The 27038-nt window shown below is 41.3% G+C and overlaps 2 protein-coding genes across 2 annotated transcripts; one reads left to right on the top strand and one right to left on the bottom strand.

The window, feature by feature from the left end:
* Nucleotides 1–2091: 2091 nt before the first annotated feature.
* On the top strand, nucleotides 2092–3854 carry LOC123502499 (putative nuclease HARBI1). The gene is made up of 2 exons (XM_045251622.1): nucleotides 2092–2571; nucleotides 3849–3854. The coding sequence occupies exons 1-2, from the start codon at nucleotides 2092–2094 to the stop codon at nucleotides 3852–3854; spliced, it is 486 nt and encodes a 161-aa protein (XP_045107557.1).
* A 334-nt stretch (nucleotides 3855–4188) lies between these two features.
* Nucleotides 4189–26757, bottom strand: LOC123502498. The gene is made up of 3 exons (XM_045251621.1): nucleotides 26544–26757; nucleotides 4743–4860; nucleotides 4189–4533 (listed from the first exon to the last, which is right to left on the bottom strand). Exons 1-3 carry the CDS (start codon nucleotides 26755–26757, stop codon nucleotides 4320–4322), a joined length of 546 nt encoding a protein of 181 aa, XP_045107556.1. The 3' UTR covers nucleotides 4189–4319.
* Nucleotides 26758–27038: the final 281 nt, after the last annotated feature.

Here is a 27038-nt window from a genome sequence, read left to right as displayed (position 1 = left end):
AACTGGCGATCAATAGGGTGTCCAGTTGGGCCAACATGAACGGTTTTCGATTCTCCACCTCCAAGATCGTAGCCATGCATTTTTGTCGCAACCATGGTGTCCATCCAGACCCGGATTTATACCTTGCCAATAGACGCCTCTCAGGCGTGGAGGCGACTCGATATCTTGGCCTTCTAATTGACAACCGTCTCACCTGGGTTTCCCATTTCCGTTCTCTTTAGGCGTCTTGTCGGCAGGCATTATCCCTTCTTCGGGGTTTAAGTCACACCTCTTGGGGTGCGGACAGGGACACGTTGCTGCTGCTTCACCGCACACTCATACTTCCCAAGCTGGAATACGGCTGTGAGATCTACTCATCCGCAACGGATGCACGACTACGCACGCTTGACCCCGTGCATCATGCTGGGGTACGCTTGGCTACAGGTGCATTTCGGAGATCTCCAATACCTAGCCTTCTAGTGGATGCTGGTTTCTGGGCGCTCGACCTCCGGCGCCAGTCTTCGATGCTCCGGTGTTGGTTTCGCACCGACCGTCTTCCCGATTCTGTCCCTTGTCTGTCAATGTTGCGAGACTCGTGTTCGAAGGCGTGGCAAACCTCATGTTGGATTTGTCCATCGACCCCACTCCCATCTACTCTTTCCGGCTCCCACGAGTTGGTTCTTGGCAGCTTTCTGTTACCTCATTATGCCCTCCTGCCATGGATGGCAAGAAGAATTTTCTTCCAGCTCTGTCCCACACACGGTTTTTAGAACACTTTTTTTTATCCATTCTGATGACATGCCCGTTTTTACTGATGGTTCCAAATCCGACGCAGGCGTTGGGTTTAGTGTGGTTTTCCCCTCTTTTTATCGGTCTGGCAGCCTTCCTTCGGTAGCCTCCGTCTTTACTGCGGAGCTGTCTGCCATAGTCCTAGCTTTACAGATAATTTTTAATCTCCCTGTTTCGTCTTTTACAATTTTTAGTGGCTGTCGCAGTGCTCTTATTGTTCTCTCTTGCACAGTCTCTCTTAATCCTTAAGCCCTGGAATGGCTATATCTTCTTACTAAACGAGGATATCGTGTTGGGTTCTGTTGGGTCCCTGGTCACGTTGGTGTTCTAGGGAATGAACACGCAGACCGCCTCGCTAAAGAGGCAGCAAGTCGCGCTCTATCTCCTGCCCCTGTTCTGTTTCGAGATGTCTTTAACTCTATTCGTGTGGCGGTTGCAGCATTATGGCAGAGGAGATGGCTAACGGGGGTCGCAACCTCGAAAATGGGAGAGATCACTACTTCCACTATCCCTCAGTGGACATACTCCCATGTCCGGGATCGCCGTGCACAGACTATATTGGCGCGACTGCGCATAGGTCACACGTACCTTACACAAAGGTACCTGCTGACCAGGGACCCTCAGCCTTACTGTGAAGACTGCCTGGTGCCGCTCACCGTGCGGCACCTGCTGGTGGAGTGCCCTAGTTTGATCGAGTTACGACACCGCTACCTCTACCGGTGTCGCAGTAGAGATAGCGGTGTCTACTATCTCTCAAAGGTCCTTGGACCAGAGTGTCTGGCCCAGGGCCTTGACATTTTTAGGTTTTTGGGAGAAGCTGGCCTTCTCCCAAAGCTGAATTTTATTCTTATTTTATTATGTATTTTAATATTTTATTTAGTTTTATTGTCCTTTTTTTAATTTTTAAACTACTGTATTGTTTTTAACTGTTTTTAGACATTTTAAATTTTTGAAGTGGCGCCATTTGACCTTGGCTGTTGCGGCGCCTTTTTAAAATCCATCCATCCATCCAAGCGCTAATAGTCGTGATGGGTCCTTTTAGTGAGGTTAAAAGTATTTTTAAGTCTCTGAGATTGCGCAACAACAACTACTTCGCCACCGACGACGCCGGACTTTTCGTGAGAGGAGAAACTTCCTGACAGAATACAGTGACTCCGAGCTGATCAAAAGATTTCGACTTGACTGTGCAGGCATAGTGTATGTAACTGATTTTGTGAGGGATGCATTAGGGAGTCGAACTGCTAGGAACAAAGCCTTCTCTCCTGAGATGAAGGTGGCCATCACCTTACGGTACGGTAGGAAAGATGCAGTTGTGCAGTAGCGATGACTTCGGCACATCACAGCCAACTGTTATCCGTGCTATCACCCAGACCCTCAATTGAGGCTCTTGCACAACGAGACAATTTCCGGAGGTTCATCAATTTCCCCCTCACCCAGCAGAAACTTCAGCGGAAACAAGAACAATTCATGCAAGTTGCAGGGTTTCCCGGTGTCGTTGGTGTAGTCGATGGCACTCGTATAAAAATGATAGCCCCAAGGGAACACGAAGCTGAATATGTAAATTGGAAACGGTTTCATAGCATTAATGTACAATTTGTGTTTGATGCAACATACAGAATACTTAATATTGTTACAAAGTGGCCTGGCTCTGTCAATGATGCTAGAGTCTTCAATGAGTCTGGACTGAAGCAACTCTTCGAAAGAGGTATCGTGCCACCCGGTTGCCACTTGTTGGGTGACAGTGCCTACGCCATGAAGCGCTGGCTCCTGACACCATACTTGCGCCCCCAGCCTGGTCCACAGGTATGTTTGTACAATAACTTTTGGTAAAGCATTGTTTTTACTGGCATAAAATTTGCGCTTTATAGGGTATGATATAAGGAAATTCCATATATATATTTGGGGAAATTCTTTACATTTTGGTAAAATTCCCTAAATTGTAGGGGCTGTTTTTTACTTTTTGGGTCACCCACCTTAAAATCCCCGTGTTCTTAATAATGCCCTCATGCTTGTGGGGTTCGGGGGAAGGGGTGAAGGAAGTATTATGCACAAGCATGGGGGCATTGTTGAGAACATGGGGTTTTAAGGTGGATGAACCAAAAATTGTAAAGTACGGCCCCTAAGATTTAGCGAATTTTACCCAAATATAAAGAATTTCCCCAAATAAAGGGAATTTCCTTATATAATACCTATCATAAATTGCTTTACCTAACTTTACCTAATCTAACCTTACCTAACCGAACTTATCCTTATAAAGCGTACATTTTATTTTTTTTCTGAGTAGCATTTTGTATCGTGAGAAAAAACTATTATATTTTCTCAGGTAAAATTTTTTATTTTATTAAAGTGGATTAGGTTAGGTTAGATTACGTTAGGCTAAATTAGGTTAAAACATACAAGGTAAGAAAAGGCTAGGCAAGGCTAATTAGTTTCGGAACAGTACTTTCATCAGTTAGGAATAGTGTGTGTGTGTGTATATATATATATATATATATATATATATATATATATATATATATATATATATATATATATATATATATACATTTCTAGTAAGGTAAGGTAAAATATGATTTGGTTAAGGGAATATATAATTTTTAGGTTACTAACCTAACCGATATACTACGTATTTTCAGAGCCCACAAAACAACAAGATCTGTCGTGGAAAGAGGAATAGGCCAAATGAAACGACGCTTTCATGTACTGCATGGTGAGGTTTGGCTTGACCCAACAAAAACCAACAAACTAATTTATGTGTGTGCCATGCTTCACAATCTCTGCAAAGACAGAACTATTCCTCTTCCTGATGACCACTTCCACCACCACCACCAGCCAAATGGAGAGGAGGGAGAAGGGGAACACGATGTCGGCAATGTGGGAATCGTCAACCCAGCACACACTGTGACACAAATGCGGGACCAGTTTGCAAACTTGCATTTCAAGTAAGTATTTTTTTTTAAATATTTGGGAAAATATGACAAATACCTTCACCTTCTTATACATTACTGTCTTGTAGTTGCAGGAAATTCATGCAGCGATCATTTTCTAAACTCTTTAACTAATGTCACCTCTCATTTTAGCAATGATGAGTGATACGCCAGCTCATAGAGTGAGGGTCTCCGAAATTCCTATAGAGGTCACCAGCACATTGTTATGGTAAGGCAAAAGTTGAACCTTTCTGAAAAAAAAGCTTACTTCTAGTTCATTCATATAAACTAAAAATGTACAGGGAAAATTTAATAGAACAAACATTAAATGTCCCTTAAATTTATTTCTTTCCTTTTAGTTTTTAATAAGTCACCATTAATATAAACTAAAAAATGTACATGTCAAATTTACTAGGACAAATTTATTTATTTCCTTTTAGTTTTGTGAGCTTTTCTGCATAATAGGCACCCATTTTCTTGGCTGCCTCTTTCTGTTCCTTTGCAGAATCTAGCTGCTCCATTGCAGCTTTTACTTGAAGGGTTGCAGCTTCAATCTTCAGGGTTTCAGCCTTCTCTTCTCTCCGGGCTATTTCTAACTTACACTCAATGAGCTGCATTTGCTTTTCAGCAAAATGTTGGCGCTGCGGAGACACTGGGTGGGAGGGATTTTTCCACCACTATGGGTTGAAGGGACGCCTCCACGCCACTGCTGGGCCACATTGATGCTGCAATCACCATGGGTGGAAGGTACTTTTCCACCTTTTCATCCACCACTTTGATGGACTGCGAGGTGGTAAGCTGTGCTGCTCCGCTGGCAACCACTGTGTTGTACAAGTCACTGTGGGAGATATAATACAATACATACTTACTCAGGAAGTTTAATTGGTATTCATTTATTTTTCATCCCTTCTGTATTATTTGATATTATTATCATTGTACTCATATTGATTCCAGCAACAGCCTATGACTGTAGCAGTGAGCTCAACAATCTGCTTTGTTTAGTAGTCATCATTGCCACTTAATATCAACACACATATGTCTCCTTACATTCTGGTGAAGTCATCCGTGTCGGGTATTCCCATGATAGAAGCATTACCCTCGCCTAGGATGGCATGCACCTTGTCAGTGAGTGGAGTCGCTGACTTGGCTTTTGGACCGCCACCACCTATGATAAAAGATAACAATATATTACAAGTGTCTCTATCACAAATGATATATAATTAAAACTAATGAATAAAATGTTATCTCAAATTAGATGAAATACATCTCGAAAAGGAGCAGGGGCAGGAGATGGAGCGCGACTTGCTGCCTCTTTAGTGAGGCGATCAGCGTGTTCATTCCTGGAACACCAACGTGACCAGGGACCCAACAGAACCCAACACGATATCTTCTTTTGGTAAGTAGATATAGCCACTCTAGGGCTGATAAAACCAATGGGTGATGGGAAATAAAAGAAGAGAGAGCAGTAAGAGCACTGCGACAGTCCGGGAGAGTAAAAATAATCTGTAAAGCTAAAACTATGGCAGACAGCTCCGCAGTAAAGACGGAGGCTACCGAAGGAAGACTGCCAGACCGATAAAAAGAGGGGAAAACCACACTAAACCCAACGCCTGCGTCGGATTTGGAACCATCAGTAAAAACGGGCATGTCATCAGAATGGATTAAAAAGTGTTCTAAAAACCGTGTGTGGGACAGAGCTGGAAGAAAATCCTTCTTGCCATCCATGGCAGGAGGGCATAATGAGGTAACAGGAAGCTGCCAATAACCAACTCGTGGGAGCCGGAAAGAATACACAGGAGTGGGTTCGATAGATAACTCCTCCATGAGATTTGCAACACGTAGGCCAAAAGGTTTAGGGAGACTCGGTCGAGTGACATACGCCTGCGAGCGCGAGTCCCGCAACATTGACACACAGTGGACAAAATCAGGAAGACGGTGGGTGCGAAACCAACACCGGAGCATCGAAGGTTGGCGCCGGAGGTCGAGCGGCCAGAAACCAGCATCCACTAGAAGGCTAGGTATTGGAGATGTCAGAAATGCACCCGTAGCCAAGCGGACCCCAGCATGATGCACGGGGTCAAGCGTGCGTAGTCGTGCATCTGTTGCGGATGAGTAGATCTCACAGCCGTATTCCAGCTTCGGAAGTATGAGTGTACGGTGAAGCAACAGCAACGTGTCCCTGTCCGCACCCCAAGAGGTATGACTTAAAACACGAAGAAGGGATAGTGCCTGCCGACAAGACGCCTTAAGAGAGCGGAAATGGGGAACCCAGGTGAGACGGTTGTCAAATAAAAGGCCATGATATCGAGTCGCCTCCACGCATGAGAGGCGTCTATTGGCGAGATATAAATCCGGGTCAGGATGGACACCACGGTTGCGACAAAAATGCATGGCTACGGTCTTGGAGGTGGAGAATCGAAAACCGTTCATGTTGGCCCAACTGGACACTTTACAAATACAAGATGTCAAAGATATAGGGCAGTAGTTCGTAGCCTGCAGATTATCTTTCCCAGGCTTCGGAAATGGGAGAACTACTGCGACAGCCCAAGAAGATGGAAATTCACCGGTATGCCACATCATATTATATAGATTTAATAAAAAGTTAAAAGCACTGTCAGACATGTGGCGCAAGAAGGCATAAGGAATATCATCTGGCCCAGGAGAAGAGTCGTGACACTGGGACAAAGCAGTCCGCAACTCGGAAGCAGAGAAGGGGACATTATAAGACTCCCTTCCAGCAGAATAAAAATTTATGCCGAGAGATCCCATTCTTTGGCGGTGACGTGCGCCCGGAGCTGCAGGATGCCTCTGGGAAACACTGGCAAAGTACTCCGCGAAGAGGTCGGCGACATTCGCAGGGTCTGCCACCGTCCGCCCAGCAGACAACAAAAGGAGCAGAATACTTCCCAGCAACTCGGCGGACCTTGTTGAAGATATCCGTAAGAGGGGTACGAACGTTTATGGAAGAGACATAGGCTTTCCAAGAGGCTCTTTGTGCCTCATTCAAAATGCGGCGGGCCCGAGGTCGGCAGCGCCGAAAAGCTTCCAGGCATTGCGGGTCCCCACGTTGACGCCGGAGACGAGAGAAAACCGCCCGTTTCTCTTGCACAGCTTTAGTGCATGCTGCGTTCCACTAAGGAACGGGAAGCTTAGTAAAGCGACCTGACGTCCTAGGGATTGTCTGAAGCGCTACTGAAATTTAAAAAAAATCGGTAAAATAATCAACAGCCTCAGCACAAGTAGAAAAGTGAGCCAACGGACGGATAAAAGAGTTAAGGTCTGTGAATCGAGGCCAATCTGCTTTGTCTAAAACCCAGCGTGGGGCCGGGACTGTGGCTCAGTGTTCACAGATTGTAATAAAATCGGAAAGTGGTCATTATCGTGTAAATCTGGTAGGACCCGCCAGTTAAAATCAAGGAAAGAATTAGATGTACACAGAGGAAGATCGATAGCGGTAAAAGTCCCAGTAGGACTGTAGAAATGTGTGACATCGCCAGAATTTAAAACTTTCAATCCCTCATCGTCAATAAAATAACCGATTAAAACCCCACGAGGATTACTAGCACCTACATCCCACAATGGGTGACGGCCATTAAAATCTCCCAGCAAAAGAAAAGGCTGACGCATCAGGCCGTCAAGCTCACCCCTGGAGACAGGAAGCCGAGGAGGGAGATATAAACTGCAAATGGTGTACAGTCGTCCTATAAAGACTTTAACAGCAACCACCTGAAGGGGAGAGTTAAGTTGTAATGGGATGACAGGTATATCCTGACGGACAAGAATACCTGTGCCACCATGGTGGCCCTGGTCAGGGAAAGGAGTGCTAAAAAAGGCACGATAGCCAGGAGGACTAGAATAAGTACTATCACCTAGCATAGTCTCTTGTAGAGCTACACAGGCTGGAGAGAACTCCAACAGCAAAGCTCAGAGTTCCCCCCACGAGTCGCGAAGGCCTCTACAATTCCACTGTAGAAGCTTGAAGATGACTATTTAGGTGCAGTGGACGGGCGAGCCTTTTGAAGAGGCTGTCCGTGACTCACCTGACTAGAAATAATTAAACGACGAGAAGACACCGGGAGTTGAGATGTGCCAGGTCGTCAGACCACAGCCTTTCGGCCTATCGGTGGGTGATGCAAACCATCATCACTTCTACCGGTTCCCGGAGGACGAGGGTCAGGCAGGACTGCACTTTCCGATACAGTGGTTCCACGAGGGACGGCTGTGACAATATCATCGGACGTCTCCATGCTAAGACCGTCCTCATCACAAGAAGCCCGATCTGAGACGGAGGGCGTCACAGAAGGCTGGACAGAAACAACTGGAGCTATCATTGCAGAGCGGTCTCTGGAGGACTCACGGTCACGTACACCGGGAGAAACCTTAGATTGTTTAGGCTGAGCTAAATCGATCGACTCCGCAGAGCCATGGTGCCGTTTGGTCAGGCCCTTGAAAGGCTTAGGAGATACAGGTGGTAAATGGACATCTACTACATGGGTGACTTTGGTCAAGTTCGTATTTTTCTCGTCACTTCTAAGAGATGACTCAACCGAGTCATCATACAAAATGGCAAACCTGTTAGCCAGATAAACAGGACCACCCGCCCCAACAGAGCGAGAGGTATCAGGAGTGGTCTTCGGACCGGCAGACTCAACTGAAGAGCGAGCGGCCAAAGAAGCATAATATGTCGCACCAGTACCGTCCTTCTGGCGGTACAGGAGTTCGCGGCGAACACTACCGAGGCTGATGAACTGCGAGTTAGCAAACTGTAAAATGTCCTGCTCCAGGCGATACCTGGGGCATTGCCTGGAACGTACCTGGTGAGCATCACGGCAATGGAAACAGTAAGCAGTAGCATTGCAATGCTCCTCAGAGTGTGAATCTAGTGCCGAGCAATTACCACATCGAGAAGCTCCCCTACAGGAGCCCTTGCCGTGACCGTACCCATAGCAAGAGAAACACTGAAGAGGGCGAGAAACAAAGCGCCTAACCCTAAGGTTGATAGGGCCGATATGAACACGGTCTGGGAGGGTGGAACCAAAGAAGGTGAGAAGGACCATGTTGGTAGAATTCTTCATCTTTGTCACCTTCTGGACTGAGTTAGGACACATACCCAGTATTTCCTCTTCAGGAAATTCGTAAAAATCCTGACTGTACACACAACCTTTACTGTAATTAAAGGTGGGATGTGCCTTAATAGTCTTAAACATGCTGTTATTAGGGCAGGGGAGATGTTGCAACATCCTTGCCTGCGTGAAGTCTTTTGCTCGCACGACCACCCCAAACCCCATTCCCATATTTCTTGAGGTTTCCCTCAGGAATAGAGCCGATCTCTGGACAAGTACGGGGAGGCGTGAATGAAATTCCCGCGCCCATTTCTGTAGTAGGCCACAAACCAACGTGGAGGCGGGATCTGGCGAACTTCAGGAACTGAATTCTCTGAATGGTTGTCAAAAAGATTTGGGATGTAGTCCGTGTCACTGTCCGAAATATTGCGAGAGTGGAGAAGTTCTGTCTTAAAACTAGAGCCAGGAAGGGGCAGTGATGCTACATGTTCTACTGCCAAACATACATAGCAGCGATTAGACGGAAAGTCCTTATCGTAAACAAGTCGAATGCGAAGAACCGTACAATACACCTTGAGAAGTGAGTGCAAGGTGTTACGTTCACCGGTTAAACTGGTAAGATTGGCATCGGAGAGCCGGTGAACAATAACAATAAAAAAAAACACTGCAGGTTCAACTGGTGAGGAAATGCAAAGGGGGCACTTTAAAAAGCTATTTTAATAACCCATTATGATATTGACACAGATATAACATGAAACATGACACAGATATATAACATGAAACACAGGAAAATGACATACACATATACATATAACACATTAATAAATACAACAATAAAGAACCCAACTTAATACCTAACAATAATCCTAATCCTATAAAGAGGCAATAAGGAAAACACGGACGAGGGGAAATGATACTTATGCGGTGTCGCAGTGGTGAAATGCTGGGTGATGGTTGATCCCACGGCAGAACCAAGAGGCGTTGTGTTCACTGGTTGAGGCTTGGATCTCAACTCCCAATCCAGAAAACCAAGAGCTGGCTCAACACTTTCGGTTGAGTCGAAAGGGCCGCGTGAATCCAACTTCGGGACAGTAGCGGGGCTTCATGAAACGGTGACGTGGAAGGTTCACGAGACGGTGGCGTGGAAGGTTCACGAGACGGTGACGTGGAAGGGAGGCGGAGAGGTGGCGAACGAGGTAACAAGCGGAGGAGGTGATGGTAGTAATGCATGTTACGGGCGGGCCGTAACATTTCCTCCCCCCTAAGACCTCCGTAATGGGCTCATGAAGGAGGTGAGACGGGAGATCTTGATAAGGCGTCGGCGATGATGTTGTCCACCCCCACACCAGACACAGCACCTCGCAAAGGAAGAACCTGCAGAAGCTTGAAGCGCACATCGGAGGAGACGATGACGAGGAGGCGATACACGAGCCAGACAGCGGTGAGGGTGGTGAGAGAGACCAGCCAGAACCAGATGAAAATGTAGATCTTCTCGTTGATGATGTTAACCGCCAGCACACACATGGTGTCGTGGGTCTCGATGGTTCCCGAAGGGCCGAACTTCCTGAAGGTGCACTTGGTGACTCTGGGAAGATGCGTGTCATGGGATCGATGCGCTTCTCGGGGTCCATGTCAGGGAAGTTGATGACCTCCGTGCCGTAGGTGAGGAAGGTGCCGCCCAGGAACAGGTCGGTGAAGTAGATGTTGCCCTCCAAGTCCTGAGTTATGTAATTTATAGCCCTCTGGAAGGTGGCGGGAGCATTAGACAATCAAAGGGCATCACTGTGTATTGGTATAGTCCGAAGGGAGTGATGAAGGCGGATATTATTTGGGCCTCGTCCGAGAGGGAATCTGGTAGTAACCTTTAAGCAAGTCTATAGTGGTTACAAATTTGGCTACTCCTATACTATCTATAAGGTCCTCTATCAAGGGCAATGGGTAGGAGTCTGGCACCGTCACTTTATTTAATTTCCGGTAGTCGGTGCAAAATCGACTACTACCATCTGGCTTAGATGTTAACAGGCAGGGAGAAGCCCAAAGAGATATACTAGGTTCTGCAAGGTGATGACAGAGCAGATAGTCTACCTCTTTTTTCATCAAGTCTCTTTTAATGGGTGAAATGCGATAGGCTGGTTGTCTTATAGGCTTGATGTCGTTAGATGTTAATGTTATGTCATGTTGGATAGTATTACAAACTCCTGGAAGGTCACCTGTGATTTCAGAAAAGTCTAGCAATAACTTTTAAGATCAGACTGTTGTGAAGGTGTTAAGGAAAGAAACACCTCATCAAGGTTGGACATGATTTGGCTGTTTGAGGGGCGTCCTTTGGGTGACGAGAAGAGGAATTCGATGTCGGACTCTTCCTCGGGGGGCACAGGACCAGACTCCTTCCCTACCAGACATACAGGTACAGCGCGAGACAAGTCGTCCTCTGGTTCTCTGGAGTGGTAAGGTTTCATTAGATTAATATGAACTAGTTGGGAATCCTTACGACGGTCAGGAGTGTGGACCACATAATTTAATGGACTTAGTTTTGAGCCACAACATAAGGTCCCATGAACTTACTGTGAAGAGCATTGCCTGGAGTGGGGAGAAAAGTAAAACCTTGTCTCCTGGTTTGAAACTTCTCATGACAGATTTGGGAAGAGAATTCTGTTGCATTTTAGTTTGAGATTTGAGGAAGTTTGATTTAGCAAAGATCTGACTTCACTGATTTTATTCTTAAGGTTACTGATGTAGTCAGACACACTGGGGCTTGAAGGAGTATTTTGAGTAAACCATTGATCCTTTAATATTTTGAGAGGCCCCCTGATCTGTCTACCATAGAGTAATTCAAAGGGAGTAACCTAAAGAATTTTGAGGAGATTCTCTTAAAGCGAAGAGAAGGAAAGAAATACTTTCATCCCAGTCTCCTTGATGCTCCAAGCAATACTTCTTCATCATGGATTTTAATGTTTGGTGAAACCGCTCCAGACAGCCTTGGGATTGGGGTGGTAAGCCGAGGAGGTAACATGGTCGATGTTTAGCTCATTCACTATCTGTTGGAAAAAATGGCTAGTGAAATTGCTACCCTTGTCAGACTGAATTTGTTTTGGAATTCCTACCGAGGTGAAAAATGTATTAGATGTTTTACAATGGTCTTTGATGTGATGTTCTTAAGAGGAATGCTTCAGGGTACCTGGTAGTGGGATCCATGAGGGTTAACAAATACTGATTCCCTCGTTTGGTTTTGGGTAAGGGCCCTACGCAGTCTAGAATGATCTTTTCGAAGGGCTCCGTCTGAACTGGAATAGGCGTCAGAGGAGCTGGCACAAGGCGTTCGTTAGGCTTACCCACAACTTGACATATGTGACATGTTTTTACATAGTGTGACACATCCTTTTTCATTCCTGGCCAAAAAATGTTGAAGAGCCTTCTTGTAGGTTTTTGGATGCCTAGATGACCTGACAATCCATCATGAGCTAGTTCTATAATGGCTGGTCTTACAGACAAGGGATGACAACTTGATGTGTTTCTGACCAGGTGTCTAGTTGTTTCAGTTCAGGAGGTCTGTAGGCACGCATCAGGACTCCTTCCTGATAATAAAAACAAGGCAATTTAGACATATCCTTTGTCTCACTGGCAACATGTCTGATCTTAGCCAAAGTGAGATCCTGTTCCTGAGCATTAATCAAATTCTCCTTTGAAATGATGTTATTATACAAGTTGTCAGTAGAGGCAATCATTGGTGGAGGAGGTGGTGAAAGGGCAGGGACTTGGACTGAGACCTGGTGACTGCACACACTGGGAAGAAGTGAGGGGATGTTTCGTCCAGGATCTTAGTGGGACTTTCTGTTAAGGGAGAATCAAGAACAATTAAGTTTGGAACAGCCAAGTTACCCGCAAGATCATTACCCAGTACAAGATGTACCCCGGTACTGGCAGTTCACCAGGTTTAATGGCTACCTCAACCTCTCCTGAAATGAACGGGCACTGTAAGCTAATATTAGCCAAGGGATAGGAGAGCTGTGATTCGAGACCTGTAAGGATCACCTTCTCCCAGTGAAAGCCTGTTTGATGTTAGGGATGACATCTTCCTTAAGATGGATTGGGCAGCACCTGTATCACGCAGAACCTTGATATTTATTGCCTTGTCTTTACCATCAGTCAGGACACTTTACCTTGATACATGTACGAGTCATAAAGTTCTAGAGGAGAGTTGACAGGGTTAGCTAGGGCCACTGGTTTCTTGTTCTCAAATGTGTTAGGTCTAGGGGACACAAAAGAAAATTGACGTTGAGAACCCTTGCAATTTGGGTGTCTACATTTCTGGATCGTGTGTCCTGGCTTCTTACAGTATGTACACCAGGGGGAATTATATGCATTTGGCGAGAATCCGGTTGGCTTACCACCCGCACCCCAAAACCTTCCCCAAAGGAGGACCTAACATTAGACAGTGAACCACGACCTCTACTACCCAGGGATCCCATCAACAAAGCAAACGCATCAGCCACTTTAGCGGCAGACATAAGATCACTCTCTCCCGTTCTTCCACATGCCTCAGAATATTAAAGGTAACTTGTTCTTCCATTCTTCCAGGACCATTAGATTGAGCAACTCCGAAAAGGTGGTAATGTTAAGGGCGGCTAACCATTTCTTAAATTGTCTTAGTTTCTCACTAGCAAATTCAACATAGGTGTGAGACTCTGGTTTCACATACTTTCGAAACTGCTGTCTGTATCCATCAGAAGTGATAGAGTAGGCGTCTAGAATGTTACCTTTGATCTCTTCATATTCTACCTCATCACTAAGGCCGTTGTATACCCTATAAGCTTTTCCTACTAGCTTAGGGACAAGGAGAGACACCCACTGATCCTTGGGCCATTTATTCCTATTAGCAATGCTCTCAAAAGCGCGAAATGACCCGTCAACATCAGATTCATCAAAAGGGGGAACTAGCGGAGCAGCTGTAGCAGGATTAAAGCTTGCTAACTGTTTCTTTATATCTATTTCTTCCCTCTAAACTTAGCGTCATTTCGTAGGGCTAACTCCTGAATTTCTAACTCTTTCTCCTGCCTTCTAAGTCGTAACTGAAATTCTCTCTCTTCCTTTTCTGCCTGTAGTTGCATTTGTCTTTCCCGTAATTCTCTCTCTTCCTTTTCTGCCTGTAGTTGCATTTCTTTTGCTTCTTTTTCTGCCTGTAATTGCATTTCTTTTGCTTCTTTTTCTGCCTGTAATTGCATTTGTTTTCCTGTAGTTGCATTTGGCTTTCATGCATCCGGTATTCTAGTTTAAGCTTCTCAATTTCCCATTGACTTATCCTACTATTATCCTGTTCTTCCTGGGGACTGTGTATTATAGTCCTCGTAGAGGCTGACATGGGAGTTAACTCTTCTATGGCATTTCCTAGCAACTGACCTTCTTGCACTAGATGTTCAACAACTACATTCTTAATGACCTCTTTAGTCATCTGAGACGTGATGGGAACATCAAAATGTTTAGCGATGGTCTTCCATTGGTCCTTCTTTATATTAGCATCTTTAAGTTGTTCCAGAGAAGGGTCGGCACAAAAATCTTCAACGTTAAACTGAGCGGAAGCCATATTAAATAGATGTTAAACCACAACAAAAAAATGATAAGCGAATTACTTAAGTGAGGAACTTGGCAGATTGATAATAAAGGCAACCTTGGAAATTACCTAGATTATACTTAAGTAAACACTTATGAGTACAATCACTAATGAGGGTAAACTAGAGAGTTACGGCATTAAGAGGGATCCGGATTACTCTAGTTACGAGACTTGAGAGTGAGGAGCGAATTGTACTGAGACTTGTTATTGATAAGGAGGCGGATTAGTCTGAGAGACTAGTTAAAATGGCCGATTCTAACTAGCGAGAAAAATGATCCGCGAAGTGAGGGAATTGAGGGTTCGCATGAACATATGATGATCCCAACACTTGGATAACACTTATTACACACCTGCCTATGTGCAAAAATAGAGATAAGTGCTATCGGTGAACACGCCTTTCTACCTGGTTTCCTGCTCTACCACTGCTATGCGATACCAATGAAAGTCACGAAGCACGTTTAACCCAAAAGGAGCCACTTGAACGCACAAAGGTAAATTTAAACCACACGCAGAGTAAGTCACAGAAAAAAAACACATCAGAGTCACAACACCACAGAAACACAAGCAATCACAGAAAAAAAAGTCACTGGAAAAATGGAACACTGAACATGGGTTATAATGGTCCTGTCACGGTCGCCAATTGTTACGTTCACCGGTTAAACTGGTAAGATTGGCATCGGAGAGCCGGTGAATTTAAACAATAAAAAAACACTGCAGGTTCAACTGGTGAGGAAATGCAAAGGGGCACTTTAAAAAGCTATTTTAATAACCCATTATGATATTGACACATATATATAACATGAAACATGACACAGATATATAACATGAAACACAGGAAAATGACATACACATATACATATAACACATTAATAAATACAACAATAAAGAACCCAACTTAATACCTAACAATAATCCTAATCATATAAAGAGGCAATGTGGAAAACACGGACGAGGGGAAGTGATACTTATGCGGTGTCGCAGTGGTGAAATGCTGGGTGATGGTTGATCCCACGGCAGAACCAAGAGGCGTTGTGTTCACTGGTTGAGGCTTGGATCTCAACTCCCAATCCAGAAAACCAAGAGCTGGCTCAACACTTTCGGTTGAGTCGAAAGGGGCCGCGTGAATCCAACTTCGGGACAGTAGCGGGGCTTCATGAAACGGTGACGTGGAAGGTTCACGAGACGGTGACGTGGAAGGGGAGGCGGAGAGGTGGCGAACGAGGTAACAAGCGGAGGAGGTGATGGTAGTAATGCATGTTACGGGCGGGCCGTAACAAAGGCGTGATAAGAAAATGATGGGGTTAACATTTACCATCACATGGGAGTCATATGCAGCAGAAATACGTCCCTCAGAAGAACCCCCAGAACAGGAGACTGCTGCGGGAGGCTCTTGTGGAGGGGAGTCCTCCTTACCACTCAGACCTGAAGATGACGTCTCACAATAACCTGACAGTTTTTTGTGTTTCACCATATATATAAATTTACACAAAAAATGGCTCCAGGGGCAAGAGAAACCACCTACTGGGACAACAATGGGAGGGAGCGCTGGCTGCCGTGGACGGGGTACCTCGTCCCCATGCGGACCAGTCGTTTTAAAAACAGGCCCCACATGATACGAAAGTTTGTCGACGACAGAGCTGAGACCCCCCTCCCAAAGCATTCCAGCCTGGACACCCAACCATCCAGCACAGGACGGCCCCTATTAGGCGATCCCTCCAGCGGGTGGCTCCGCTGGTCCACTGGCAGCCTACGTAGGAACCATTTAGTCTGGCCCCTCACTGGCGGCCTTACTAGCATGGGTAGCCCTCTCCCCCTCGAAAGGGCAGAGCAGGGGCCTAAGGCCCCTCTAGCCTAGCTTGCCAGGTCACAGGGGCACGCAAGCCCCCCTACCACGACAAGGCGGTTCCCATCTTGAGGGGAGAGAGAGAGAGAGAGAATATTTATTGGCGGGGAAGTGTTTGCTTAGAGGAAGGAGTGTGTTCCTATCTTCAAGAACTGCTGTCCACTTGCTAATCCTGCACTGTAATGTGGTGTCCCGTCAGTGATTAAAAGGAAAAGTGATGATATATTTTCGCAGCATCAATTGAAAATATTATTTTTGTGACGAATATAAAGGATTTGATAAATGTACTGTTTTACGTACCTGAGCAGGTTTTGATTACTGCCACACCTTTCACTCTCCTGAAATGTTGCTTTGAATGGAAACTTGCATCACGTCACAATGCACGCGCGGTCCTCGCCGAGTGTTGAGGGCTTGCAGACACACACACACACACACACACACACAAGGGAGTGTGATAATACAAGTCATCCAGTGAGGAAAAAAAAAAAAAAAAGAACTAACAATTTATAGGGAGTAACGTGCAGCCAGAGCAAATATTTCACTACACTATATAGTGATGTCTTACGTATCCCGCCCCGTTCATATTTTCCTCCCGGCAGCCACACATTATTCCCGACATGAGTTGAGTGAGGCCAGCATGAAGCAGTGCGTGGAGACTACAACCTCTCATGATGCACCGCGTCGTCAGAAGTGATCAATGGTTCGGGTGGGAATAATATTTAACTGGCTCTGTTACAGCGCCACTTTCTTCAGCGCCGCATCAAACATTCACTGTTGTCGCTGCTGCATCATCATAAACTTGCCTGGAAAATAAAGGTAAAAAAAGGAAAAGTTCCAATAACCGATTCCTTCTTACATAATTTTCTTTCATTATGTTCGCGTCACGTGGGGATATCAGCGGGAAATATTTCGAATGCAGAGTCGAAGAGGATGACTAGTTGGGGATGTGTTATGGCAACACAGTGGTGGTTGGAGGAGGATGAGGAGGAGGAGGAGAAAGAAGAAGAAGAAGAAGAAGAAAAAAAGGAGGAGGAGGAGGAGGAAGGGGAGGAGGAGGAGGAGGAGGAGCAGTAAGAGGAGGAGGAGGAGGAGAAAGTGAAGAAGAGGAAGAAGACGAAGAAGAAGAAGAGGAGGAGGAAGATGGTGGATGAGGAGAAAAAGGAGAAGAAGGAGGAAGAAGAGGAGCAGAAAAAGAGGAAGAGGAGGGAGAGGAGGAGGAGCAAAAGGAAGAAGAGAAGGAGGAGGAAGAGGAAGAGAGGGAGAAGGAGCAGCAATAGGAAGAAGGGAAACAAGGCAGGATGAAAAAAAATGGTCAATATCAACAGGAGACCATACTGTAGAAGAAAGGAAGCGAAGGGAAAAAGTGTTTGTCTGCTTGAAGAGGCGATTGTAAGGAGGAGGAGAAGATGTAGATGCTACGAAACAAAGAGCAGGAGATGGAGGAGGAAGTGATGGTAACGATGAAGATGTTGATAGATAATGTTACTAATTTTTCTTTCCCTGGCTATATGCTTTTTATTCCCATTGATCGGTGTGTGAGGAGGAGTGCTTATTGCTGGTGGTTCCTCAACAGGCAGAGGAATCCCTTCACTCAGAGCACAACACTGGCCGGTGGGTGAGTTTAAGGTCACGAGTGTCGCCTCTCCATCGCCACTACCTCGCGTTTTCAATCTTTCCTCGGAGTCATTCTTCGGTGGTTTTCTTTTCTTGTGCCTACTTCAATATTTATGTATACAGTCTAGTAACTTTTTCTTTATCACAATACGTTCGTGCTGAGATTGGCAGACACTTAATTAAATTGTGTTTGGGTTGGTTAATGGTGCAGGCGGTGGCTGTAGAGAGCATCGCGTTGATGAAGAAAGCTATGGTGGTGGTGGTGGTGGTGGTCTCGGATTTTTTTTTTTTTTATACCATGTGGGCTTTTCGGGGGAATTTATGGGCTAAAGGAGATACTTTTGTAGTACCTCCTATCTCAAAGCCCACCCGCTAGGAAACCGTTACCCTGTGTGAGGAAGCCCAACCTACACTCGGACCGTGGACAGGATTCGAACCCCTGCGCTTGGAGACCCCTCGGACCCCAAAGCACGCATGGTTCCACTGTACCACGGCGAAGATATTCCATTGTAAATTTATGGCTACGGTTTTCTGACGCCTATATTACTGAATTACGTCAATACTTACTTACTTTATAATATAAGGATTTGCAACAATATTATGATTTTTATTCACCTAATATTAGAAAAGTAACTTCATTAATGTATCGAAGTCACGACTAGAAGAAAGGAATCGGACAACACCCACAACAAGGACGGATAGATGCGACATGTCACCAGCTACCACCAATTCATTAATTATTTCAGGCCGTATATTTGACATCGGTTCTCTCCAGTATGCCGCACAATATGCAAACTTAAATCTCCATCAATAGTACCCACGTCTATGGCTCAACACATTTCTTACTATTCAGTTTTATTCAAAATGTAACTCCTTCTTGATCTCATTCCCTGAGGTTGATGGGGTTGCTCCACGCTGATTGGCTGAAAAGTGTTTGCCAAACGCGAGCAAACACTTTGGAAACATGTTTCCTCGCGTTTGCGAAAACTTGCCTCCGTTTGATTCCGTTTACCCCCAGCCACGCCGCTACTGAAAACGCCTTCATTACTACTACTACTACTACTACTACTACTACTACTACTACTACTACTACTGTTGCTGCTTCTGTTGCTTCTATTATATTACTGCCACCACCACCGCCGCCACCATTACTACTACTACTAACATTACTAGTACTACTACTACTACTACTACTACTACTACTACTACTACTACTACTACTTTGTTCCCGTTTGTTTCCTACAGAGAAGCAACCACAAGAATGAATGACAGACGGCGACAAAGAGACAGAGAGAGAGAGCTAGGGGAAAAAGGAAGATTTATTACGCACTCAGTACGTAGTTCAGTAATGAATGAGAGACCCAGTTTACATTTGTGTGCGGCAGAGAGAGAGAGAGAGAGAGAGAGAGAGAGAGAGAGAGAGAGAGAGAGAAGAAAACATTTGAAACATTTTATTATACCTTATTAATTAATTACATTATTACATGACATAATATTTTATAGTATGATATAATAAGGCAGCCCATATAAAGAATATTCTTTTCGGGCAGTAATTCGGTGATAAGTTGTAATTCCCTCCTCCTTATCTAAATCTGTTAATTCCAATCCATTATAAAGTGCAAGCTATGCCATAGCTTTCCTTTCCTTGTAGGATCACATATGTAATTTACATAACCAAAATAAAGAAAATATACAATACTTACATACATACATGATTTCAATAATATGATATAATGCGATTTTTGCAGTGTTTTTTTTTTTTTTTAAGGTTTATAATGATTGTTTAGTTTTGATTTCATGAGGTACAGCATTCCAGATTTAAGGGCCCAGGTAAGATAATAAATGTTGATAAATTGTTAAATTGTGGGCTGGTATAATGAGATTGTCTCGAGTACGGGTTGGGTAGTTGTGGTGAGACTGTAATGTTGTATTTGTTCTATTGTGAATATTGTGTTGTGATTTGTACATATATGACTTAAAGAATCAAGACAGTCAGTTAGAGGAGAAGAGTTGATAAGACGAAAAGCTTTAGATTCCACCTTGTTTAGTAAAGCTGTGTGTGGATCCCCAGACATGAGAGCCATACTCCATACACGGGCGGATAAGGCCCTGTACAGAGCAAGCAGCTGGGAGGAGAGAAAAATGGACGAAGACGCCATAGGACACCTAACTTCTTGGAAGCTGATTTAGCAAGAGTAGAGATGTGAAATTTCCAGTTTAGATTTTTAGTGAAGGATAGACCGAGTGTGTTTAATGTAGAGGAGAGGGAAGTTGAGTGTTATTGAAGAAGAGAGGATAGTTGTCTGGAAGGTTATGTCGAGTAGATAGTTGTAGAAATTGAGTTTTGAGGCATTGAACAAAACCAGGTTTTCTCTGCCCCAATCAGAAACAAGTGAAAGATCAGAAGTTAGGCGTCCTATAGCATCTCGCCTTGAGTCATTTAATTGTTGTTGGGTTGGGCGTCTGTTGAACGCTGTTGAATAATGCAAGGTGGTATCATCAGCATAGGAGTGGATAGGGCATTGAGTCAGATTTAGGAGATCATTGATGAATAATAGAAAGAGAGTGGGTGATAGGACAGAACCCTGTGGAACACCACTGTTGATAGTTTTAGGGAAGAACAGTGACCGTCTACTACAGCAGCAATAGAACGATCGGAAAGGAAACTGGAGATGAAGGTACAGAGAGAAGGATAGAATCCGTAGGAGGGTAGTTTAGAAATTAAAGATTTGTGCCAGACTCTATCGAAGGCTTTCGATATGTCAAGGCCGACAGCAAAGGTTTCACCGAAGTCCCTAAAGAGGATGACCAAGATTCAGTTAGGAAAGTAAGAAGATCACCAGTAGATCTGCCTTTACGGAAACCATACTGGCAATCAGAGAGAAGGTTGTGAGCTGATAGATGCCTCATTATCTTCCTATTAAGGATAGACTCAAAGGCTTTAGAAAGGCAGGAAATCAAAGCTATAGGGATAGCAATTTGTAATTTGTTAATGTCAAAAAGTTTAAGTATACTATTATTCTTAAATAAAGGTTGTGTGTGTTCAAAGTAATCACTATTTGTTATAATACGTATGATTTTCTTCTGTAATCTGAATAGAGGTAAGAGATGCGTAAGATAGGTGGAACACCAGATGAGAGAACAACACATTAAATGTGGCAAGACATGGGCATTATAGAAGATTGAGTACATAGTTAGGCATCAAATTTTTTATACAATATATAAGAGATACAATTCTAGATAATTTAAGAATTAAGTTAGTTATGTGACTTCTAAATGTCATTTTATCATCATAAGTTATGCCTAAGAGTGTGTGTCTGTTTGTTATTTTTATATTATCATCATGGTAATTAAGAGTGGAAGATTATCATAGACTTTGTTAGTAAATATCATATAGAATGTTTTATCTAAATTTATTGTTAATCTATTGCTGAGACACCATGAGTATAGTGTTTCTAGGTCAACGTTTGCTATACGTATGATATTGTTAACATCATCTCCAGTAATGTATTGGGTCATATCGTCTGCAAAAAGTAAAGTTTTTAGGTTTGTAAAAATGTTAGGAAGATCATTTATGTAGATAAGGAAAAGGATAGGACCTAGTACACTGCCCTGTGGAACACCATATGAAATTATACTAGAAGAGGAAATATGTTCAGATAATCTAATATATTGAGTTCTATGTGATAGGTAATCAGAAAACCAATCAAATGTTATTCCACGAATACCATAGTGGTGTAGTTTCATTAGTTGAATATCATGTTTGACTGTGCCAAAAGCTTTGGAAAAGTCTACGTATATACTTAATAAATTACTTTTTGAGTCTAGGGCAGAAAATATTTCTTCATTTAAAGTTTTTAGTGCATCAAATGTATTTAGTCCACTTCTGAAGCCGAATTGTTTAGGATTAAGAATACTTTTAGTCTCAAGGTAGTTCATTAAAAAACCCTTCATTAATTTTTCAAAAATCTTAGAGAATGTACTTAATAATGAAATGGGACGATAATTACTTGTGACTTATTTATATTTAGATCCTTTTTTATGTATTGGTATTACAATAGCATGTTTTAGTTGTTGTGGATATTTACCCTTGCTTGTGGATTGGTTAAATAATAAGGATAGTGGTATGGTCAAATAATTACGATTAGATTTTATAATGGAAACAGATGTCATGTATATTATTATTATTTTTTTTTTTTTAAGAGTTAATGATTCGAATAATATCTTGAGGATAGACTGTGGGAATTGCCATTGAGTTAGGATAGTTCCCTGACAGGTAAGAACGCAGATCGGTGGTAGGTGGTGGTAGATTATGATTTAATTGGATTGCAATGTTAATAAAGAATTTATTAAATAGTTCGGCAATATCCGATGTTTGCGTTATTTTATTATTGTTGTGGACAATATATTCAATATTTTTATTTTTGAGGCTTTTTTTTAGATAGTTGGTTAATAATTTTCCACATTTTAGTTATGTCATTTTTTAAACTCGTGAATAGGTTTATATAATAAGTCTGTTTTAGTTGTTTTATAGCATTATTTAACGTATTTCTATATTATTTGTATTGTTTTTCTGTCACTGCACCAATCTTAAAATCTTTATATAATTTTATTTTATTTTTTTTGTTTTGTTACATTTATTACTTGGTTAATCCATGGTATATTAAGCCTTTTTTCAGAAGTTGTTTTAGTTAAGATGGGGAAACATTCATTATAAATTTAATTTAGTTTAGACAAAAATATTTCAAAATTATCATTTAAATTTTCCTCTGATAAAAGTACATTCCAGTCTATAGTACTAATATTATTATTTTTTTTTTATTTGTTTCAGAGAAGGATCTAAGTTTATATTTGTAAGTTTTGTGAACTGAAAAATTTATAAAAACTGGAAGATGATCAGACAGAGAATAATGAACTATTCCAGATAGTTACTATAGAAGTTAGTATATATGTGATCAAGTAGTGAAGGTTCACTAAGGTTTTCATTGTCAGGAAATATGGTAGGCCTCGAGATGTGAGGGAAAAAGCTACATATTTGTATAGCAGCAAGATAATTATTTGTTGCATTGTGTGTTGTATGTTCTAAAAGATTAATGTTTAGATCACAAATAATTATTACTTTCTCATTTAAAAAAAAAAATTGTAGTAGTGTACATAAAACATCTGTGAACTCTTCCACATCTTCATGTTTACTCTGGGGTCTAGATATGGTGGGTAATATATGAGTTGCTGAATTAATTGTTATTCTTATTATGTTAATTTCAATGTGTTCATTTAGTAATGTTAATTCTTTGATTTGTAATGATTTGATATGATTAGATACAAAAATGCTAACTCCTCCATGGGCCCTTCTATTTCTAACTAGGTGATATGAATGGTAACCGATTAAATAAAAAAAAAATCTTTGTTTATATCAGTTAGCCAAGTCTCTGTTACAGCCAGAATATCTGGAGGTGTAATGAAAGTATTGAGAAATGCTGTAATGTTGTCAAAGTTTTTAGATAAGGATCTAGAATTTATGTGTATAATATTAAAATTATTTGTATTTTGGCGTAATACTTTGTTATAGGTGTTGATGTCATAATAGTCAGAAATGCAGTTTAGGTCACTATGTCCATGTAGCTGATTAATTATTTTTATGGTTATGTCATTAGTATCTTCTCTGGCAATATTAGTTAAATTGAAAAGATTATTATATAGCTCTGACATAGTTGTATAAAATAATATGTAGAAAAATAATATGTAGAAAAACGAAAAACAGATATGGTGAGTTTCACTGCACCGGGTGTGAAAGTGTTAGGGGATTTTAGCTATCTCAATGTTTAGAGTATACAGAGTAAGTGTATTATTTGTAGTGACAGTAGTGGTAGAAGAGAAAGCAGTAGTAGTATTTGTATTGGTATTAGTATTAGCAGTAGTAATAGTAGTGGTTATGATGGTGATGGTGATGGCAGTAGTAGTAGTAGTAGTAGTAGTAGTAGCAGTACTAGTATCAGTAGTAGTAGTAGTAGTAGTAGTAGTAGTAGTAGTAGTGGTGGTGGTGGTGATGGTATTATTATTATTATTATTATTAGTAGTAGTAGTAGTAGTAATAGTAGTAGTAGAGGTGGTGGTGATGGTAGTAGTAGTAGTAGTAGTAATAGTAATAGTAGAGGTGGTGGTGATGGTAGTAATTGTAGTGGTAGTAGTAGTAGTAGTAGTAGTAGCAGCAGCAGCAGTAGTAGTAGTTATAATAGTAGTGGTGGTGGTGGTGATGGTAGTAGCAGTAGTAGTATTGTTATTAATTGTAGTAGAAGTAGTAGTAGTTGTTGTTGTTGTTGTTGTTGTTGTTGTAATAGGTAGTGGTAAACGTAGTAAAAAGAGGCATACATAATAGTAGTAGAAATAATAATAATAATAATAATAATAATAATAATAATAATAATAATAATAATAATAATAATAATAATAATAATAACAATACAATAGTAATAATAATGTAATATTGGAAAACATACCAGTAAATGATAATAATGATAATTGTAATAAATAATAATAATAATAATATTGTAATTATAATGATAGTAATATAAATAATGATATTGATAGCATGCATTATAATAAACTAATAATAGACATGATGTGTGATAATATTAATAATAATTGCAAAGAATAAAACTAAATGATATTAATAAAGTTATTATAACTAATAAAGCAGACAGTATGATAATAATTAGTGTTATAGTAGTCATTGTGATATCAGAAATAGTGGTTTTAGTAATGTGAATTGTATTGTTGTGTAGAGGTATGAATCATGTTTGAGTAGTAGTAGTAGTAATAATAGTAATTGTATCATTAATGAAGGTATGTGTATTAGCGACGGAAGTAACAGTTTGCAGCAGCAGTAACAATATTGTCGTAGTAGTAGTAGTAGTGAAAGTAGTAGTAGTAGCAGTAGTAAAAGTAGTAGTAATAGAAGTAATAGTAGAAGTAGTAGTAGAAGTAATACTAGTAGTATAATTTATAGTAATAATAATAAATATCATAAGTACATTCATAATAGGTGTATAAGGTAATAACAAATAAGTAATAATTGTAATGGTGGCATTAATATAATAGATAATAATAATAATAATAATAATAATAATAATAATAATAATAATAATAATAATAATAATAATGATAATAATAATAACAATAATAATAAAATAGGTAGTAATAATATTAATGATAAAATAGATAATAATGACAGTAATATTAATAATAGCAGTAATAATAATAAGAAATAATAATTATAATAATAATAATAATAATAATAATAATAATAATATGAATATGAATAAATGTATGATAGTATAGGTTGTAATAATTTAATAATCATATTAGACATATAGTAATAACAATAACATGGCATAATATATATATAATTGTTAGTAATTAAGTTAATATAGTAATAACAATAACAATGTAATATATATGTAATTGTTAGTAATTAAGTTAATATAAGTTTAATAAATCCGAATAAGAAATGGAAATGCACTTAATAATACTAAATTGAATAAGTAAATAAAATAACTAAGTATATGATTAAATACTAGTAGTCGAAATAGAAGAAGATCAATCCATCACTGTCAATACTTGCTTGTACCACGCCCCCCTTCTTGATAGTAGTTATAGTAGTAGTAGTAGTAGTAGTAGTAGTAGTTTTTGGTACCGGTGGTAGGTGGTTGACGGCAGAAGTAGTGGTTGTAGTAGTAGGCACGGCAGCAGTAGTAGTAGAAGACCAGTCCATCACTGCTATTACCAACACAGCTTGCATCACACCCTCCTTCTTGATAGTAGTAGTAGTAGTAGAAGTAAGAAGACCAATCCATCACTGTCAATACTTGTTTGTACCACACTCTCCTTCTTGATAGTAGTAGTAGTAGTAGTAGTAGTAGTAGTAGTAGTAGTAGTAGTAGTAGTAGTAGTAGTAGTAGGTTGTAGTAGTAGTAGTAGTAGTAGTAGTAGTAGTAGGTTGTAGTAGTAGTAGTAGTAGTAGTAGTAGTAGTAGTAGTAGTAGTAGTTGTAGTAGGAACATCAGAAGTAGTAGTAGAAGACCAAAATTCAGTTATTACCAACACAGCTTGCACCACTCCCTCCTTCTTGATAGTATTATTATTATTATTAGTAGTAATAGTAGTAGTAGTAATAGTAGCCGCAGCAGTCGTAGCCGTAGTTGTAGTGTCAGTAGTATAGTGGTATTTATTGCTGTTGTAGTAGAATAATCCATCACTGCCAGTATTAACACGTCCTGCAGTATGCCATCCTTCTTGATAGTAGCATTTGTAGTAGTAGTAGTTGTTGTTTTTGGTGTTGTAGTAGTGGTGTTAGTGAAAGCAAATAAACAGTAAAAGCAGTCATGTTGGCACAATAGTAATAGTAGTTGTCATGGTAGTTTATGCGTAATAATAATGGCAATTTAGTCATTAAAGGTAGTTTTTGTAGCTCTGGTAATTTAGTAGCAGATGAAGCAGCAGGTACATTTAGTATGTCATTTGTTTGTAGGTGTCGATCATTTCGGGGTATTTTTCTAAGAATGATATCAAAGATTTTTCATCTATTATTGTGTGTTTCACTGTTGAGTTACGCAATTTTATGATAATTTTCCCATCCTTTGTGAAACATTGTTGGAATTTTTGTCTATGAGCTTTTCTGATTTGTAACAGTGTTGAACAAAATTCTGCGTTTTGGTGTCAGACTTTCGTTGATATACAGGTTTCTGGGTTTCGTGCGTACACAAGCACCAACAAGATCTTGTTTGAGGCTTCTGTTCGCCAGCTTAACAATGATGGGTCTGTTGTTTTGTTGTTTTTGCTTTCCCAGTCTGTGAGATATGGATATGTCAGAGTCTTTGATGGTTACGTTTAGGTTGTCCTTGATGGTGTTTATCACTGTGTCATTTGTTGCCTCCATTACTGTTTCAGAAAACAAAGCTGAACCACTGATTATTATAGTATCACGTCGTTCGTACTGATCCACTGAGTCAGTGGTTGTTTCAAGATCGTAGAGCGGGATTATAGCATGGTATGTTCCTGATAACGGGTTTGGCTGGATGTCGAAAACCGCACAGCCCTGAGAGGTAGTACGCCTTGGTGGAGAGTAAAGCTTTTTTTAAGTATGGGTCCTGTCTTGTATCTGCGTCAGGCTATGTTGTGGTGCCTCGCGTCTCAGGCTCCAGGCTCTTCTGCCGCTCA

The sequence above is a fragment of the Portunus trituberculatus genome, chromosome 11 (genome assembly GCF_017591435.1).
Source record: "Portunus trituberculatus isolate SZX2019 chromosome 11, ASM1759143v1, whole genome shotgun sequence".
NCBI classification, from domain to species: domain Eukaryota; kingdom Metazoa; phylum Arthropoda; class Malacostraca; order Decapoda; family Portunidae; genus Portunus; species Portunus trituberculatus.
This window is presented reverse-complemented; position numbering and strand designations above follow the sequence as displayed.